General features: G+C 40.5%; 1 protein-coding gene across 15 annotated transcripts in view; it reads right to left on the bottom strand.

Moving 5' to 3' along the window:
* Nucleotides 1–21,520, bottom strand: part of dst (dystonin) — a 622,282-nt gene that overhangs the window by 210,230 nt on the left and 390,532 nt on the right. For all 15 annotated transcript variants that reach the window (XM_072558451.1, XM_072558477.1, XM_072558489.1 and 12 more), the window contains 5 exons: nt 19,461–19,637; nt 19,239–19,362; nt 16,835–17,043; nt 9,916–10,233; nt 174–340 (listed from right to left, as the gene is read on the bottom strand). In XM_072558451.1, coding sequence (XP_072414552.1) covers nt 174–340; nt 9,916–10,233; nt 16,835–17,043; nt 19,239–19,362; nt 19,461–19,637 — 995 coding nt within the window. The remainder of the gene's footprint in view (nt 1–173; nt 341–9,915; nt 10,234–16,834; nt 17,044–19,238; nt 19,363–19,460; nt 19,638–21,520) is intronic.

Below are 21,520 nucleotides of genomic sequence, written 5' to 3'. Positions count from 1 at the left end.
GTAACAACTGGGTTTCTGCAGATTTGTTCTTCGCTCAGACACATTCAACAGATTACATTTGTGAAAATAAAATACCAGCATCATTCACTGACTCATCGACAATGAGAAAAAAAAAGTCATGGTGGAAATGTAGATAAACTGTCAACTCCAAGAAGTAAATGTTTGCTGCTCACCTTTTCTTGGTAGCCTCTCCAAGTTCTTGAAAATGCTTTGACAGAGCATTGACACTGTTGAGGATCCGTGTCCGTTCTTTATCTGTAGCGCATCCCCCCAGCTCTTCAGCCAACTGATTTAGTGTGTTGAGATCTTTACTCTGGTCCAATAGTTCAGCCTTCATTTCCTGCAACAAAGGGGCCGCAATTATAATTAATACTAGTGTCAAATAAACAGCACAGCTCAGCTATATCACTAAACAGTCACCACAATATCAGCAGTCTTGGCGTTGACCCGAACTACTGGTTATAAACTGATGGATAAAAAAGCAAGGTAAGTTAGGTAACCAACAGTTTTTTTTAAAAAGAAAAAGACACAGACAGAGGTCCACATTTTGCTAGTGCCTCACTTAACTGTAATCTAGTAGCAATCACAGAATCCACACAGTGTGGAAGCAGACAATTCAGTCCATCAAATCCACACCAACCCTCTGAAGAACAGCCCACTCAGACTCACCCCCTACCCTATAACCTCGCACTTTGCAATGGCTAATCCATCTGGCCTGCACTTACCGGACACTATGGGCCAGTTCCCATAGCTAAACCACCTAACCTGTATGTCATTGGACTGTGGGAGGAATCCAGACCACCTGAAGGAAACTCATTCAAACACAGAGAGAATGTGCAAACTTCACACAGTCAGCCAAGGCTGGGATTGAACTGGCTGTGAGGCAGCGGTGCTTACCACTGAGCCACCATGCTGTCCGGTGGGAATCTCATCACCTACCACATTTCAGAAAGATTTTGAACAACTAAATGGGATTGCTCAGAAACACAACTTTGCCTGAAGTCAATAAATTTGCTAAGTACAGGCTATGTACATGCTGAACTGCATGAAATGGTCAGCATGATTCATATGTTATAAGCAATTCGCTTCTGTGGTAGCAGAAAACAGATGACCTTTGTCTGACTTAAGTAACAGTCTGGGTGTAAGTGTGGATAGTGAGTGGATAAAAGTAATCTATATCAGTGGAAAGAAAATTATTTTAGAAGAAAAAGGTAGTTTCTTTTTATATAGGCCTTTGGTGCAGAAAAATCATTTGAAATGCCTCATGAAAGTGTGGCAAATAAGGTGGAAACTGTACCAAAGCTCAGTCCTTTAAGATCTTAGTCCAATCGATCAATCTAAAAGATTGAACTTGAAGGAGAAGAGAAAGGAGTGAAGGAGTTATGGCAGACAACTCTACTGTCTGGGGCCTTGGTGGTTGACCCTTCAGACACATAGGTTGGGCAAAAAAACAAAGGATGTAGAAAGGCCAAAGTTATCAGTATGGAATTTAGTGAGGGTAATGGGGCTAGTTATAGATTGCGTAAAGTCCTGAAGGGGTTTAGACTTGAGGAGGAAAATTGTAAATCAGAGCTATTGGGAGATTGGAAGGTATGTAGATTGGGGTAGAGGGGTGCAGGATCAGAGGCTGAGCAGAGAATACTGAATGAGCTGAAGAATTAATTGCCAGGGGAGACCATTAATATGGGGAAGAAGGTGCTCTCAACTACAGGACACCATTTGTATGGGTGTGATCGGGGTAATGGGGAAATCATTGATATGGGTGATTATAGCAGTAACAAAGATAGAGATTCGGGTTTTAGCAGCAATGATTTAGGCAATGGCAAATGCTGACAAAAGCTAGTGGAGATGAGAATTGTTATATCAAACAGACATGCATAGAAATATAATGGCATATGTCGAAATAATGGGGATTTTAAGGTTAATTTGTTACTGGCTTTTGCTAAAAATATTTCCTGAAGTAGCTGGAGAAGAAAATGGGGTTAGCAAAGGTTTTTTTTGTATTGTAACACAATGAAGTAGTCTGAATAGTAATCATCATTTCTGTGAAACTTGGATACAGATTAATATGGTTCATGAGATATGCTAATGACTACTACAAGCATGTTGGGTAACAAAAGGAAAATTAACTTTGATCAAGCTGGGAAATATGGACACAGGACGTGGTATTTAGAGGAGGTGATGGGATCAAATTACCAACTGGAGAGCCAGTGAGAACCCTCCACTGCCTCTTTTCAGGAAGACCTAAAGAACTAAGTGACAATAACACACTGGGCAGCAGTGAGGCCTGACCCAGGCTTAAGAAACCCAGAGAACAGAAATCTCACCCTCTGCCAGACATAGGAACAGGAATAGGGCATTCAGACATTTGATCCTGATTAGATTTTTTTAGGTTAGATTAGATTACATTACAGTGTGGAAACAGGCCCTTCGGCCCAACAAGTCCACACTGACCCGCCAAAGCGCAACCCACCCATACCCCTACATTTACCCTTTACCTAACACTAGCATGGCCAATTCACCTAACCTGCACATCTTTGTGACTGTGGGAAGAAACCGGAGCACCCGGAGGAAACCCACGCAGACACGGGGAGAACTCGCAAACTCCACACAGTCAGTCGCCTGAGGCGGGAATTGAACCCGGGTCTCTGGCGCTGTGAGGCAGCAGTGCTAACCACTGTGCCACCATGCCGCCCACCACCAAATGGCTGCTTTGCTATTTAATAAGATCATGGCTGATCTATGGCCTAACTCCATATGCCTGCCTTGGGCCCCTATCCATTGAAAAACTCTTGCTTGATAATTTTTTTTTAAATCTCAGATTTAAATTTAACAATTGAAACAGCATCGACTGCCATTTGAGGAAGAGAGTTCCAAACCTCCACTACTCTTTGCGTGTAGAAGTGCTTTCTAATATTGCTCTGAATGGCTTGGCCCTAATTTTTAGACTATACCCCTGGTTCTAGACTCTTTAACATTTAGAAATTGTTTATCTTTAGCTACCCTGTCCTTCCCTATTAATACCTGAAGATCTCAATTACGTCACCCCTTAACCTTCTAAAATCTAAAGAATAAGAGTCTAATTCGTGTAATCTCTCCTCACAACTTAAACTCTGAAATCTAAGCATCATCCTTATAAACCTACGGTGAATCTCTCCAGAATCAAAACATCCTTTCTAAAGTGCAATGCCCAGATCTGCATACAGTACTTTAATTGGAGTCTACCTAGAGTTTTGTTTAATTGCCGCATAACGTCTCTATCCTTATACTCCAGCCCTTTCTATATGAAGGCCAGCATTCCTTTAGTTTTCTTGACGACTTTCTGCACCTGCTTGTGGCATTTGAAAGAACTGTGCATTTGAACGCCCAAATCTCATTGGACGATCCACCGTATTTAACTTTGTCCTAAAAATGCTGATCTATTCTTTACTATCTGAAATGGATAATCTCACACTTGCTTATATTAAAATTTATCTGCCACAGTTTTGCTTATTTACCTAATCTATCAATATCCTGTTATTATTATATGCTGTTGTCAATATCATCTACAATGTTGTCCAATTTTGCATCATCAGCAAATTTGGATATTTGACTTTTTACACGATTGCCAAAATTGTTAATGAATACCGTGAATAATTGAGGCCCCATCCCTGTATAAATCTCTGCCTTAGAAAATGATGGATTTTACTGAATGGTAAAGCTGACTTGAAGGGCCTAATGGCTGATGTCTGCTCTTAATTGGAATGTCCACTCTGACCACTGTAAGGTTATTCCGTCTCACCAATAACTACAATTGCCTTCAGCATTTGTAAAATCTGCTGGGACATGTTGTATACACAGGCTAAAGCTTTGAACAGCCATCTAGCACACGTCAAAAGATATTAACTTGTTGAAGTGGGTGTGTGATCAGTTATTCCCATGGATACAAGTTCAAAAAATCCAGAACATTCCACCGGAGCAATTAGCACAGAATCTGATACTCAATCTCCCTTACCCTACCACTGGCAAGCCATGCTTTCAGCTGTCATGACACTAAGCTTCCTAATCCTCTCTGCCTCTCTTTCCTCCTTTGACATGTTCCTTCAAATTCAAGCCTTCGACTCTGTATGTGGCTCAGTGCTGAACCTCTTTTGATGACGATAAATCTTCTGTGAAGTATCTTGGAATGTTTTATTCTTTTAAAATGCTATGTAAATACAAGGTATAAATAATCATAAAAATAAATAAACATAAATGTTAATAAACATGCAAAGTTTTCCCTCCCCCATCTTTACTCTCCTCTCCAGTGAATGCTTGCTCGTTGTGTTAATGCAGTGTGACAAAAGCTAGATTCTAATATCTCCTTTAGTGGCTAGTAACTGTGTGCTTTCTTAAGCAAACACAAAAAAGTCACTATGTTTTCAATCTTGGCTCAGTGGGTTGTTCAATCACCTTTGTTTCAGAAAGTTATGGGTTCAAGTCCCACTCCAGACAGTTCCAAAGATTATCACGTTTGCCTCAAGACACCAACTCTGTTCCTCATTGCACAAACATGATGGACTTTTCCAGAAGTTTCTGTATTTATCCCACACTAGAGACTTGAACCAATAATCTATGCTGACATTCCAGTGCAGTACAGAGGGAGCAGTGTGTGGTCAGAGATGCTGTCTTTCTGATCCAAGAAATCCATTGGCATTAATTAACCAACACCAAAGAAATCCATTTGGTGTTCTGATTAAAATTAACACCTCAAACCACACGACTAAGAGATTATTTGGCAGTCATCAGAGTGTTGGTTTTAGCTGCCATGACTCTGTAAACACACTTCAAAATTACTTCATTGGCTTTGGGACATCCTGAAGTTAACAAAAGCAGCCTAGAAATGCAGGTTCATTCTTGCTTTCACTTTAATCTTCTGGAAAACAGCAAAAAGCAACCCCGTCCTTTTTGGTCATCATAAGGACAGAACTTCTTCAGTGTTCACTCCACTCCTTTTGAGGAGAATAAAAGAAAAGGACTGTTGGATTCTAAATGTCATATAACTGTCAGTTTCTAAATTTTTCCTGCCCAATTACACCTTTTCTTCTTAGCCCCAGCTAATACAAACTCATTCAAGCTGGTAAGGAACTCTAGCTTGGAAATGGAACCCCTTTTCCAGCAGGAGCTGTGTTTTAGATGGATTTACAACCATGGATTAAAGCAAAATTCTTAAGCTGCTTTGCAGTAAGTTAGAAATGTTACTAGAACCTTCGATAATAGAAACAAATAGTTTGAACCAAGGATGAAGTGACCCAAACACTTGGTCGTTCTGAGTATTCCAAATCTGCACGGTCCCTTTATTGAAGTGGAAGTCCCCACAAAGAACCATTTTAAACCATTGGTTAGGCCTCAGCTGAACACAGTTTGGCAGGTTGCCAAGGATTGGTCAATGTGCTAGAATGGGACTAGGGAATCAGGGGCTTTATGGATGTGGGACACTAGAGAAACTGGGATTATTTTCTTAGAGCAGAAGGTAGAGAGGAGATTTGACCGAGGTATTTGAAGAGGATGAATGGTTCTGGTACAGTAAATAATGACAGACTGTTTTGATAGTGGAAGGATCAGAAAATAAAGGACATAAATTTAAGGAATATGAAAGAGAAAATGAAAAAAGAGATAGCTCATTGTGTTAATGTAGTGTGACAAAAGCTAGATTCTAATATCTCCTTTAATGGCTGGTAACTGTATGCTTTCTTAAGTAGACACAAAAAATTCACTGTGTTTTCAGCCTTGGCTCAGTGGGTTATTCTCTCACCTTAATTTCAGAAAGTTATGGGTTCAAGTCCCACTCCAGATAGTTCCAAAGATTATCATGTTTGCCTCAAGACACCAACTCTGTTTCTGGTTAGTAAGATTTGAAATGCACTAATAAAATGAAAATTTAAAGAGGTATAATAAAATTAAAAATGGTGATTGGTGTAATTAATCCATGTTGTTGTCTGTGCTCCAATTGCATCTCCCTCTATATTTCCTCATTTAGCTTCTAATAGCATGACACTCCATTCCTCCTTCCTCGTATGTTTGTCAAGTTTTTCTTAAAATGCATTTCCAATATTCACTTCAACTATCCACCGTGGTAGCAAGTCCTTTAATCTCACCTCTCAGGGTGAAGATGTTCCTTCTGAAGTCCCTTTTTGATTTTCTGGGGAGTATACTATACTGATGGCCTCTATTCTTACTTTGTACCATGAAGGAAGACAATCTTTTTTGGTTAATTCAACTTTAAAGACCTCAAACAGATTGCCCTCAGACCTCTTTTCAGGAGAAAGAAGATCCAGCCTGTTCATCCACTGCTAATGGGTGCCTCTAAATCTTTTTATATGATCATCAGAATTGCACACAGTACTCTAGTTGTTGTCTGATTAAGGTTTAACACAAGTTTAGCACAACAATGTTATTGTTAAAGTATGTCCCTCTAGGATTAAAGCCTACTGCTTTGTTTGCTTCTTTTAAAAAATGACAAGCTGTGTTGCCACTCTAGAATTTGAATACACTGACTCTCAGGTCCCTTTCCTCTGGCAGCCCATTTAGATTCTTAGCTTTTCCTAAGTTTTGTTGCCAAAACATAATACCTCACATTTATCAGAGTTGAAATCCATTTGCCAATTAGTGCCTTTTGCCATTTGTTGCAGACCTTCTCATATTAGCAATTCTCCCCAGTTTGGAGTCAGCCACAAATTTAGAAATTGCATTCTTGGTTCCAAATTCTAAATCATTAAGCAACAAATTGTGAACAGTTGTTCTTGCACTGATCTTTGCAGAACACCCTTTTCCAACTACTACTACTGTGAAAAACTACCCCTTATTCCCGCCTTCTGCTTTTTGTCTTACAACCAGCTAGCTACCTAAACTGCTATTATCGTCTAGATTCAATCTCTGACCTAATTCATTAGTCCATTATAAAGCTTCTATTAAAGGCCTTTTGAAATCTAGACAAGTTGCATTTACTATATTAACCATGTATATTTTAGTAAATTTAGTAAGGCTGGCTAAAAAAGACTTTACTGATTTGAAATCCATTTTGCGTATTTATTGTTCTCTTTTTAATTTCTAGGTGATCTAATCTCTTTTTAATAGGGTTTCCATTATTTTTCCAATGCTAAGCTGACTGATTCTACAGTTCCGTGGACATGTTCTAACTCACTTCTAAAATTGAGGTATCAGGTGGTAGATACATGTTTAATCCTAATTTTTAAAAAGGGAGTGGATAAATAATTGAAAGGAAAGATTTTCAGGGCGATGGGAGGAAGAGCAAGGAAAAGGACCTAATTAGACATCTCTAAAACCTATGCAGACACAACAGCCAAATGGTTTCCTTCTGTGTTTTGTGATTCTGTGAATGAACAAAGCTGTCACATTCACTGAAAAATGAAAGCTTGATTGCGTGGTTTGTGCAAATCTTAAAGCCAAGACTTGGTATGAACTTGGCCAAGCCAAGCAGTAACAATGCTGTTGAGATCACTTCATTATTTTTCATTTGTCAGGTCAGTGTATTTTCAATTGAGTGATCAGCATGAAACAAATAGCGATGGCATTAGGCCATCACAGTGGGTTAAGAAAGGACATCAACAGTGGTCCTGCAAGGCAGTAAAAAAGCTAGGCACTGTAGCATGTGGATATCCCAATGTAGACAACAAATTTTAATGATTTCTCTCAATAGGCTGGGTGTTGCCAATCTCCATGTATTATTGTGAAACTCAAGATTAATTTCCTGGGCATACTTTGAGATTAAATACAGGGAGTGCTAAAGATAAAATCACAGTTTTGCTGAAGCATGTTTCTTTACAGGACTTATTGATTAGGTGGTGCAATGAACTTTGGAGATAGTGCTGAAACCTTCAGTGATCCATTCAACTATAATCAATAGTCCTCCCCTTAGGAGGGAGGATAATCAACAAGTTTGTCATTTAGAGTCATAGAGACATAGAGATGTACAGCACAGAAGTTGTTGGAGTTAGAGTTGAGAGCAGAAGTTGAATTCATGAATGGAACAAATAAAGCATATTAGCTGGGTGTGTGCATGTCACGCCTGCGTGTTTTGACTGTGTGTGTGCTGAGAGCATGTGTATGGGTTTGTCAGGGTGAGTGTGTGAGGGAGAAAGGAAGAGGTCATATTTTGCAGATCACAATCAGGGAACCCCAAATAAATTGTTGTTGCCTAGTGAATGTTCCAGTGGCTTAAACATTTGACTCAGAATAATTAGATTTATAAGCTGATTGATGAAGGCTCTTACTTGTACACCAGTTCAAAAGGCCAGGAACAAACCAACCAAATACATTTACAGTTACAAATCTTTGGATTTATTTTCAAATTCCACCCCTCCCCCCCCACCCCCTATTCTTTACTGCTGATATTGTTGTCAGGAACAGCAACTGATGAAATCATCTGTTGTGCTGAATTGAAGGCAAGACTGACTTAAATCATTGTTAGAGACGATGTTGTACAATCAATGATTCAGCAACAACTTTTTATATTCATTCAACTCATTTGCAATGTCTTGCTTAGAAATCCTTTCAAGTCATCCTCCAAATGGGAGAATTTTACCCTATAATCCTTAAAACAAACCCAAAGGTTGAAGCTCATCTTTTAAGCATTAAATCATTTGTCATAATTTTGTTGTCCGGTAGCACAGAATTCAAAGATTGCTGAAAAGCTTATTTGAAATTTTCTTGAAACTTTTCATCTTACACTTATCAGGACGTTTACAAGAATTCAGTTTTCTACTGTCTGAGAAAAAGAGTGGTCACTGAATGGAAAGTGTACTTTGATGAAGGAGCAGCGCTCCGAAAGCTAATGCTTCCAATTAAACCTGTTGGACTATAACCTGGTATTGTGTGATTTTTAACTTTGATTGGTACAGGCATTGCTATGGTGAGTGTACCAGTTAATTGCCAAACTTTATTAAATTTAAACCAAACAGGTTGACTTTAGTGTGATGCAATGTATGGCGGCCATTTGTCCCAAACACCAGAAACTTGTACTAAACTGCATGTTACTTTGAGTTTTCACACCGGGCAAGGTACTGATTGTACTCAACCAGTCCATGCCATCAACACCCAAAATACTTTGAGGAATGTTCGATGTTATTTTGTGATTGGACAACATCTGCTAAATAATTTTGAGTTGACTAAAAATTAAATTGATTATGTTTATGCTTAAAATTTTCAGTTGAATTCACCATACAGCACACTTCTGTATAATGAAAGCTACATATGTTAATACACAGATGTCTGGATTACTCGCCTATGACATTACTGCTACACCACTTTCTTCCCCATCTCATCCCAGTTCAGGCTGCATTAAAGACTGCTGATCCATGTCATATCAGGAGCAAATACAAATCAAATGGACAAATTACTGGATGAAAAGGCCAAGATCTATCTGGCTCTTTCTGGAACTGGCATGATACAATCACAATGGAATTGTTGATGAACCACACCAAACCAAAACCTACCAATGAGTCCACTGCCATCTCAAACTTGATGGTTTTGCCTTAATAAACAGTTTTTAAGTTACTGCTAATAAGAAAAAAATTTCAGGGAGATAATTTTTAAGTTAATTTCTAAATAGGTAAATGTTAATGGAAAATAGATCAGTTCCTTGGAATTGCCAGCTGATCAGCAGCCTCACACACCTCAACCTTACACAAGCGACAAACACGGAAATACAGGACTTTGTTATTTGATTATTACTTTGTCCAGACCATATTAAGAAGGACATCATTTCTTTATCCCAGCAAAATAAGTTTTTATAATGTGACTCTTTTATCGTGAAGGGAAAATGTCATGTGTGAGTACATCTAAAAATGAAGTGTCAGCCTATTATGGTCATGAAAATCCCACAGCTGTACAAAGTGAGTTTCCTGTCTCCACGTTCATGAAGGAACATTTGCTTACCTGCATATACTGTGAAAGTTCAGCAACATCTTTTCCTGGCCCATCAGATTCGGGGAGAGACAGAGATTTCTTGGTTACAAACTGCTCGATTTTTTGGTAAGTCTTCTCAAAAAGTTCCACTTTGGCTCTGAGTTTTTCCAGTTTGGCTGTTCTTTCCTTGTGGCGGCCTCTGGCTGAAGAAAACCGCTTGGCAAGTTCATCCACCTTTGCTTGCAATGCAGAGGCAGTGGTTGGATCCGCTGTCGCTATGAACTTGTTGGCTTTCTCTTTAATGGCGCTAATACTGCTTTGGCGACTGGCAATGTTCTGTTCCAGTACCTACAGAAAAATAGGACAAGTGTTCAACTCTATGAATGAGCAGTTATTTTAAGGATTTATAAATCATTGCAAATGCTTACAATTGTGTCTTGTTAATCCACTCAGCAGCAACAAAATGCTGCTCCAGACACAAGGAACATGAGCATCAATGTAGAGATAGAGGTTATTGTCTTATACTTGCAATACATGACCACAGGTGTTAGAAAGTGAGGTCCCCTTTAAAGTTGTGTTCTTTTAGTCTTCCATATTAAATACTTAACTGTGCAGCATAATGCCTCATTTAGTATTGTGTGATAGCAGTAACTAGCTTTCCACAAACTTAAATAAAAGATTCACTGGGTGCCACAAATCATGAATATAGTCTTTGGGAAAATTACGAGATTTTGTTTTTAGAAGGAATGGAAACAAACCTTCAAATGAAGATGGGCAGGGGGACAACAATCATCCCGGCATCACGAACAGCTGCCCATTGGCTGAGAAGGTCTAGACACATGTTTGCCGCATTGATAGACAATCCCCAAAATAAGACACATCACTAGGTAAATGTGGGGGAAAGAGAGAGAGATGGAAGAGACAGAGAGGGAGGGAGATGGGGAAGCAAGGGAGATGGGGGGGGGGGGGGGGTGCAAAGGAGAAAGAGAGAAAGGAGAGAAAGAGAGAGAGAGACGGAGGGGAGATAGACAGTACTGGTTGGTAATGAATCCCAAGGAAAGGAATTCATGGAATGTCTACGAGATGATTTTTTTGGAGCAACTTGTGGCTGAGCCCTCTCTGGAACAGGTTATTCTAGATTTGGTGGTATGTAATGAAGTAGACTTGAATAAGGAGCTTAAGGTGAAGGAATTCCTCGGGGGGATACGATCATATTATAAAATAACTCATGAGACAGAGAACCAGAATCAGATATAATTACAGTTGAGTAAAGGTAACTACAAAAACATGAGGGAGAAGCTGGCCAGAGTTGATTGGAAGGGAAGACAGTGAAGCAGCAATGGCAGGAATTTCTGGAGAGTAATTCAGAAGGCACAGCTGAAATTCATCCCAGGCAACAAGAAACACACTAAATGGAGGACAAGATAACCATAGCTAACAAGGTGATGAAGGTATGCGGAAGCCGGAGGATTTGGAAGCCTTTCAAAACCTCCAGAGGATAACTAAAAAACCAACAAGGGAGGAGAGGATAAATATGTGGACATACTAACTAGGAATATAAAAGAAGATGGCAAGGAGTTCTTTCAATATATAAAAGGTAAGAGAAAGGCAAGAGTGGACATTGGACCTCTGGAAAATGAGGCTGGAGAAGTAGCAATGGCATAGAAAGAAACAATGGAGGAACTGAACAGGAACTCTCCATCAGCTTTCATGTGGAAGACACCAGCAAAGTATCAGAACTTCAATACAGTCAGGGAGCAGAGGTGAGTGCAGTGGTCATCACTAAGGAGAAGGTACTGGGGAAGCTGAAATGTCTGAGAGTGGATAAATCACCCAGACAGGATGGACTACACCCCAGAGTTTTCGAGGTGATAGCTGAGGAGATTCAGAGGCATTGGTGGTGATTTTTCAGGAATTTCTGGAGTTGAGGAAGGTTCCAGAGGACTGGAAGATTTGCTGATGTAACACTTCTATTTAAGAAGGGAAGGAGGCAAAAGGTAGAAAATTGCAGGCCATTTAGCTTGACCTTGGTCATTGGTAAGAGTTTAGAATCCACTATTAAAGATAAGATTGAGGAGTACTTAGAAGCTCATGGTAAAATAGGACTGATTCAGAATGGCTTGGTCAAGGGGAAGCCTTCCCTGACAAATCTGTTAGAATTCTTGGAATAAGTTAAGAGACGAACTAGACAAAGGACAGCATGTGGACATGATCTATTTGGATTTCCAGAAAACCTTTGTCAAGGTGCTAAATAAGAGAAGATCCCATGGTGTTAGGGGCCAGGTACTGGATAAATGATTGGCCGATTGGTAGAAGGCAGAGAATGGGGATAAAGGGGTATTTTTCAGAATGTAGAGATCTACAGTGGTCAGTGTTTGGACCCCAACTATTCATGTTATAGGTTAACAATTTGGATGAAGGAACTGAAGGCATGTTGCTAAGTTTGCAAATGACACAAAGATAGGTTGACATTGAGGAAGGATGAGACTGCAAAAAGACTTGAATAGCTTAGGAGCGTGGGCAAAGAAGTGGAAGATGGAATACAATGTGGGCAAGTGTGAGGTTCTGCACTTTGATAGGAAAACTAGAGACATAGATTATTTTCTAAATGGGAAAGGCTTCCGAAATCTCAACTATAAAGGGATGTAGGAATCACAGTTCAGGATTCTCATAGGGTTAACATGTAGGTTCAGATAGCAGTTAGGAAGGCAAATGTAATGGTAGCTTTCATTTTGAGATGGCTAGAATACAAAAGGCTGCACAATGGCTAGGGGCAACATGGTGGCTCAGTGATTAGCACTGCTGCCTCACAGCACCAGGGACCCAGATTTCACCCTCAGGCAACTGTCTGTGTGGAGTTTGCACATTCACCCCTTGTCTGTGTGGGTTTCCTCCGGATGCTCCAGTTTCCTTCCACAATCCAAAGATATGCAAGTTAGGTGGATTGGATATGCTAAATTACCCAGAGTATTCAGGGTCATGTAGGTTAGGTGCTTTAGCCACGGGAAATGCAGGGTTACCGGGATAGGGGAGAGGGATGAGTCTGGGTGGGATGCTCATCGGAGGGTCGGTGTAGACTCATTGGGCAGAGTAACCTGTTTGCTCACTCAATGGATTCTATGATTCTGTAAAAGGTAGGGATGTACTACTGAGGCTGTATAAAGCTCTGGTCAAACTACATTTAGAACGTTGTGAGCAGTTTTAGGTTCAACACCTGATGAAAGATGTGCTGGTATTGGAGGGAGTCCAGAGGAGGTTTACAAGAATGATCCCAGGGATAATGGGCTTCTCAGATGAGGAGAGGTTCTGGACTCTGGGTCTGTACTCGATGGAGTTTGGAAGGATGAAGGGGGATCTGATTGAAATTTATAGAACACTGAGAGGCCTGGATAGAATGGACTTGGAGATGTTTCCACAAGTCAAAGAGACTCGGATCCGAGAGCACAACCTCAGAGTGATGACCCTTTAGAACTCAGAAGCGGAGGAATTTATCAGCCAGAGGTTGATTAATGTGTGGAATGCATTGTCACAGAAGGCTATGGAGACCAAGACTTTGAGTGTATTCAAGAAAGAAGTAGATAGGTTCTTGTTAGTAACAGGATCAAAGTTATGGGGAGAAAGCAGGAGAATGGGATTGAGAAACATATTAACCACAATCAAATGGCGAAACATCTCAATGGGCTGAATGGCCTAATTCTGCTCCTTTATCATATGTTCTTAAAGCCAACACAGAACTATCATGAGAAACCAAATTTCATTGAAATGAACAATTGAGAAAATAAAAGACTTGCTGTGTATGGTGAATTTGGCACAGCCAATACTATGACAGGTCCCATTTGTACCAGAGCCTTCTTCATATGAAATCTATTCCTGAATGAGTTTAATGGAAATTGTCTAAACTATTTCTATAATGGTCTAGTATTCCAGGACAATTACTTGCACAAAGCATATTGGAAATTTGGAATTCTTGTTCTCAAAAACTGAGGATATTAATTGAAAACAAAATTAAAATAAATACATTTTTGTCAGGTAAAGATCTTAAGGGTTAAGGAACCAAGACAGAGTTAAGATACAGATCAAGGGAGCTGATGGCACAGTGGTAACATCACTGGACAACTGATGCTCTGGGCCAGAAACATGGTTCAGGTCCCACCAGCAGGGCAGTTTCCTTGGTCCGATCTTCTTCAACTATTGTATCAATGACTTCCCCTCCATCATAAGACCAGATGTTGGGATATTCGCGATGATTTCATAATATTCTGCACTAGTCAGAACTTCCCCGATACAGCACGGGGGCGGCACGGTGGCACAGTGGTAAGCACTGCTGCCTCACAGCGCCAGAGACCCGGGTTCAATTCCTGCCTCAGGCGACTCTCTGTGTGGAGTTTGCACATTTTCCCAGTGTCTGCGTGGGTTTCCTCCGGGTGCTCCGGTTTCCTCCCACAATCCAAAAATGTGCAGGTTAGGTGAATTGACCATGCTAAATTGTCCGTAGTGTTAGGTGAAGGGGTAAATGTAGGAGTATGGGTCTGGGTGGTATACGCTTCGGCAGGTCGGTGTGGACTTGTTGGGCCGAAGGGCCTGTTTCCACACTGTAAGTAATCTAATCTAGAAGCAATCATGTGCATATGCAGCAAAACCCAGACAATGTTTAGGATATGTGGAACATAACATTCACACCACACCAGTGGCACAGTCTCAATGAGAGAGAGAGAAGCAAACTATCTCCTCTTGGTTTTGCATGGCATTATCATTGCTGCAATCTCCACTGTTAACATCCTGGGGGTTATCATTGACCAGAAACAGCTGAACTAGTCACATAAATACTATGGCTACAATAGCAGATCAGAGGTTAGGAATTCCGAAGTTAGTAGCTCACCTCGTGACTCCCCAGTGCCTTTCCACTATCTATGAAGCACAAGTCAGCAGTGTGATGGAATACTCCCCACTTGCCCGCACGAGTGCAGCTCCACATTCAAGAAGTTCAAGGTCACGCAGGACACAATAGCCCATTTGATTAGCACCCATCCAACACCCTGATCACTCACTCCTCGATCACTGATGCAAAGTAACAGCCATGTATTTATTCTTGAAGTTGTAGTGAGAAACTCACTGAGCTGACTTTCACGGCAACTTATAAACCCACGACCTCTACCACCGAGAAGGACAAGGGCAGCACCTGCATGTCCATGCCTCACATACAGTCATAGAGTCATAGAGATGTACAGCATGGAAACAGACCCTTCAGTCCAACCCATCCATGCTGACCAGATATCCCAACCCAATCTAGTCCCACCTGCCAGCACCCGGCCCATATCCTTCCAAACCCTTCCTATTCATACACCCATCCAAATGCTTTTTAAATGTTGCAATTGTACCAGCCTCCACCACTTCCTCTGGCAGCTCATTCCATACCCGTACCACCCTCTTTGTGAAAAAGTTGCCCCTTAGGTCTCTTTTATATCTTTCCCCTCTCACCCTAAATCTATGCCCTCTAGTTCTGGACTCCCTGACCCCAGGGAAAAGACTTTGCCTATTTACCCTATCCATGCCCCTCATAAGTTTGTAAATTTCTTTCTGAGTCATACAAATTCCTGACATGGAATGTACTGTTGTTCCTTCAGAGTCATTGGGTCATTACAGCATCGTGGGTGTATCTATACAATATGGAATAGTGGCTCACCCCCATTTTCTCAAGGCTAGTAAGAAACAGGCAATAAACACTGGCCTTGTCGGTCATGCCCACAACCCAAGAAAGAATAAACAACAAGAAAGCCATCATCTAACCAAATGGTGGTAGGCTCAGGAAGCTGAATGGCCTCTTTGTGTTCCTATGTATCAATCTGCAAACAACTGCTTCCATTCTTTTGATATAAACATCAACCATGTTACATTTATTAGATTGAAGCCACCGGTTACATACTTTATCCCTTAATAACATTTCAGAGTGTGAACGGGTCATAAAGGTAACCAAGCACCACTTTATAAAAAGAATAATTCAAGAACATATACTGCAATTTTCCAATAAAACAACAAACAGGATTTGGTACAAAGCAAAAAATTCTGTGTTTTTATTTTTAATAAATGGCTACATTAAAGTCAACTCTCAATACTGAACCCAAATAAAAAATATTCTTTAAAGGTAGAAGTTTAGCTGATGGTTTAATAATTTATAACATTTGACTTTGTTGCTAATGAACAAAATTATGCACTGTATAAACACCTAACGTCAAACAAATACTTCTTTTCAAATAATGGACCCAAGGTCTTTCAAATTAAAATGATATTCACAATGTGAAGTTTTATTTCTGATCCCTATAATTTTGAATACATCTGAAATATTACCATAGTTTCATGTTCAGAAGAATTTTGTCACGTAGAAACATGTGCCCTCTCTCTGGGAAGTTAATCTGATTCACTTTTATTCTCATTAACTGAAACTATATTTACGATGAATAAAAATTTGCGATTTTTAAAATTTCATAAAATCTCTCCAGGGTGTAAGCAGGCCATTTGGCCCATCGAAGAACATCCCACCCACACCCATCCCATCCCTGTAACCCTGCATTTCCTGCGGCTAATTCACCAATTCTGCACTGTCCTGGACACTACAGAGCAATCTAGCATGGCCAACTCACCTAACTTGCATATCTTTGGACTTCAGGAGGAAATCCACAGACATGGTGAGGACATACACACTCCACACAGACAGCTACCCAAGGATGGAGCTGAGCCCAGGTCCCTGGTGCTGTGAGGTAGCAGTGCTAACCACTAAGCCACCGTGATTTGCAATTCATGTTTTTGTCACGTGTATCAAATGTACTCACAAAACAATGCTGAAACAGCCTGACTGATTAGGGTGAAAAGATGGATACTTCAATTTCCCTATGGCTGATTAATCATTTCTGCAAGGTCATAATGTGATTCATTTTTTTGACATTATACTCACAGCATTTTTACTGAAGGCCTCTTGAATAGCAGCAGAATTCAAAGGCATCTCCTCGTCATCTTCTAGGCTCTTTTCAACACTATCCATCCACTCAAGCATTTCATCCAAACCATCCTGAACACTTAGGGACCGTGTGAGTGTCATCCGCAGCTTCTCATTGCGGTCACTGGTCGATTTGGATAGATTCTCAAATCTCAACACAACATCATCTACCAAGAAACAAATATTGAAAATGTTACAGATCCTGTCACTACTATTGACTATTGAAGGCAACCTAATGGAAGGCTGAGTATTTAAAACCCATTTCATTTCTCTTCTAAATGACATTCAATCAAAGTTCCAGAGATGATATAAAACACACTGCCTGGACTTTTATTTACAAAGGCACATCAGAAACGTATGTCCAAGTCTAAGCGATTACACACCCCAGATTTTTGCAGCACTACTATTATCTCCAACTGCCATGGATTTAAGGCTCTTCTTTAAACCTCTCTGCCTCTCATTTAAATGCTCCTCATAATCTACCTCTGTCCAAACATTTTGTCATTAGTTCTGAAATTACCCTATGATGCTCTTGTTTAAATTTTATTTGATAACATGACGTGAACAAACAAGGAATTATCAGGTTAAATACATTATGTAATTTTTAAAATTATTTGTCATGGGATGTCGGCATCATTAGATAGACCAACATCTGTTGTCATCCCTAAACGCTCAGGATAAAGGGGGTGGCAAGCTGCATTCTTGAGCCAATAAGGTCCAATGAGTGTGGGAACTACCATAGTGTTGGTAGGAAGGTGATATCGGGATCTTGACCAAGTGAAGTTGAGGGACTAGTTATATTGTCCCAAGTAAGGATTGTGTGTGGCTTGGGGGAACTTGCAAGTCTTGATGTTGCCCTGCATCTTCGGAATTTGTCCTTCTAGACAGTAGCAGTTACAGATTTAGAAGGTGCTGTCAGAGGATCCTGGTGAGTTACTGACGTACATCTTTAGATGGTAGACACAGCTGATACTGTGTATCATGAATGTGACATAAGTGACTGGTGAAAATGGCAGATCAGTGCCAACCAAGCAAAATGCTTTGTCCTGGATGATGTCCGGCTTCATCAGTGTTGTTGAAGCAGCATCCATCCAGGCAATTGGGAAGTATTCTATCACAATTCCAAATTGTGTCTCCTAGATGATGGGCACTGGGTAGACAAGAGCCAAGTTACTCACCAGAACATCAAGCCTCTGGCCTATCCTGATAGCTGCAATATTTATGTGGTTGACCTGCTTGTTTTTTGGTCAGTGGGAATATGTATAATGTCGATTGTGGGGAATTTGGTGATGGTAATGTCGCTGAATGTCATAGAGCAATGGTTAGACTTTCCCTTTGTCGGAGATGGTCATTTTCTGGCACTTGTGTGGCATGATTATTATTTGTCATTTAGAAGCCCAACACTGGATTTTGCCCACACCTTGCTGCATTTGAACATGAATTATAATCTGATAGAGCAGTTAAGAAGGTATGTGGGATACTTACCTTTATTAGACAAGGCACTAAGTAGTAAAGCAAGGAGTTATATTGGAGTTTATGAGAAATGCTAGTTAGGCCACAGATGGGACACTGTCGGCAGTTCTGGTGGCCACTACAGGAAGGATGTGATTGCACTGAAGATGGTGCAGAGGAAATTGTTGCCAGGTATAGAGTGATTGAACTGTGAAGAGACACCAGATACGCTCGAGTTGTTTTGATGATGAGGGACAAAGTTAGGGTAGAAAAGAAGAAACTTTTCCACTTAGTAGAGAGCGCAATAACTATGGGAAAGTAAGGGGATGAAGGTTTAGAGGCAAGTTATGGTAGAATTATTTCACCTGGAGTTGTGCATATTGGAGTTTACTGCCTGAAAAGGTCATTGAGCAGGAATCATCACATTTAAGTTGGTATTTGGATGAATCCTTGAAATCCCACAGTATACAAAGGTATACAATGCTAAATAGATATGCATTTGAGAACATAGCACAATGTTGCTGCCAGTGGTATAATGGGCACAATTGCCTTTGGCACTGTATAAACGAGAGATTGGGAGAGAGAGGGGTAAAGACAGTGACAAAGAGACAGAAACACAGATAGGATTTATTTTTTCTCAACACTGATGTTAGAGTGTTGAACTCTCTACCAAAAGAGTAGTTTAGACAAATAGTATTTAAAATTAAATAGTATTTTAAATTAATGGCATGCAAATTTAAAGGGGAGTGTGATTAACACATGAAAGAGCAGGCAGGATATCTGATCATGTAAATGAAGAATATGGGGTTAACGGAAGACTATTTGCAACATGAACGTCCAGTGACCGGTCAGACTGAATGTCTTTGTGCCGTAAATTCTGTGCACTGATGTATTTGATCTAACAACATACCCACATCATCTTTGATTTCATCACGATTCAGGAGGAGATTACCCTCGGTATTCATAAGTGCATCAACGGTTTTCCTTAGCTTTTCTACAGTGCTTTGGTATCCAGACAACTGATCCTGCAGAGCCTATTCATGGTAAAATAAGACGTTAACTTGAGTTGTACAAGGAAATACAGTCTGCTAAGAAAATGTGAGCAATTCTTGAAGGATGTATAGGTTTCAACCTTGACTTGCTTCAGTTGTTTCTGTAGGTTTTTAGGATCTGCAGCAATGGCCTCAGTCAACTGAATTTTTGCAGCTTCCTCAGTGTCTTGAAGCCATGGTAGAAAGCCTGTTGAAATTTCTTGGTATTGGCTGTACTTATCCACCACATCTTTGAGATTTTTACCCAATGAATTGCACTGGGGGAGAAAAGAAATTCAGTGAAAAATATCAGGCAAATAGAACATAACTTGTTATCAGAGGTTTTACTGTTCAACGTAAATAAAAAGGGGCAGTCACAGAGTCCCTCAAGCCGGCTTTGTCATTCAAGATGGCCATTGCTAATCTTGATCTCAAATCTACAGTCTGATCTGATGTACGAGAGTACCAGAGTACATGATTGATTGATTAATTTTTCAGCTCTTTGGTCTACCTCAGTCTTGACTGTACTCAATGACTGAGCATCGATAGATCCCGAGGATAAAGTCCAGAAGATTTATAGCTTTGACGTGAAGAAGTTTCTCTTCATCGCAGTCCTGATACTAGACTGAGGTTTCTAGTTATGGATATTCTAATCCAGGAAACAACTTCTCAACATCTGTCAGAATTTTGAATTCATCTATTGCTGGACATTGGAGTGTGTCTGGGAAAATTAACAAACAGTGAAATTCACAACTAATCTTGGAGCAGTCTATTTGGGAGAGGTCACAGCACAGAAACTGAAGTTAAAATTTAAGCGTGGCCTTACAGTAAGTCTGCAGTAGTGAGCAGAATGGATTCATTCTTGATTATATGTTTTATTGAGGTATGTCTCTTGATTAAACTTAAAATATAAGCCATAAGTATTAATCTAACCTGGAGCAGTGCTTTGTAGAGGAATAACATGCTGCTATTTTCTGGTTCTGTAGATTGTGAAGGAGCAAAAATGGCCTTTAGTACAGTGATATGCTCTTCTTGTCGGATGTGGGAGTTTAGGGAGAGCTTAGAGGTTACTGAGGATTGTATCTGCAATAAATGCCGTTGGTAGCAAATTCTATCAAATCAAATGGACAGATAGGTAGAGGCAATGAGGAATTTACAACAGCAAGAGGACGTGATGGATGGCAGTTATAGGAAGGGGGGAAATCACAGATACAGTAACATAGATGGATTAACTCCAGGAAAGGTAAAAGTGGTAGGCAGTTAGTACTGCAGTCTCCTGTGGCTATCCCCGTTTCAAACAAGTACGCTGTTTTGGAAAATGTACGTGGTGATAGATTTTCAGGAAAATGTAGCATGAACTGCCAAGTTTCTGGTATTGAGACTGGCTCTAATGCAATGAGGGATACGTTGGGTTCCAAGAGATCAATTGAGTTAGGGGACACTCTAGTCCGAGGCACAGACAGAAAGTTCTGTGGCCAGCAGTGAAAAATCAGAATGGTGTGTTGTTTCCCTGGTGCCAGGATCAAGGATGTTTCAGAGAGGTTGCAGAATATTCTCAAGGGGGCGAGGGGCCAGCAGGAGGTCATTGTCCACATTGGAACCAACGACACAGGAAGGGAAAGGGTTGAGATTCTGAAGGGAGACTACAGAGAGTTAGGCAGGAATTTAAATAAGAGGTCTTCGAGGGTAGTAATATCTGGATTACTCCCGGTGCTACAAGCTAGTGAGGGCAGGAATAGGAGGATACAGCAAATGAATACATGGCTGAGGAGCTGGTGTATGGGAGAAGGATTCATATTTTTGGATCAATGGAATCTCTTTTGGGGTAGAACTGACCTGTACAAGAAGGATGGTTTGCACCTAAATTGGAAAGAGACTAATATACTGGCAGGGAGATTTGCTAGAATTGCTCGGGAGGATTTAAACTAGTAAGTCTGGGGGGGGGTGGGACCCAGGGAGATAGTGAGGAAAGAGATCAATCTGAGACTAGTACAGTTGAGAACAGAAGCGAGTTAAACACTCAGGGCAGGCAGGCACAGAGAACAAGGTAGGACTGATAAGTTAAACTGCATTTATTTCGATGCAAGGGGCCCAACAGGGAAGGCAGATGAACTCAGGGAATGGTTAGGAACATGGGACTGGGATATCATAGCAATTATAG

Source organism: Chiloscyllium punctatum, chromosome 3 (genome assembly GCF_047496795.1).
Source record: "Chiloscyllium punctatum isolate Juve2018m chromosome 3, sChiPun1.3, whole genome shotgun sequence".
Taxonomy (NCBI): domain Eukaryota; kingdom Metazoa; phylum Chordata; class Chondrichthyes; order Orectolobiformes; family Hemiscylliidae; genus Chiloscyllium; species Chiloscyllium punctatum.
This window is presented reverse-complemented; position numbering and strand designations above follow the sequence as displayed.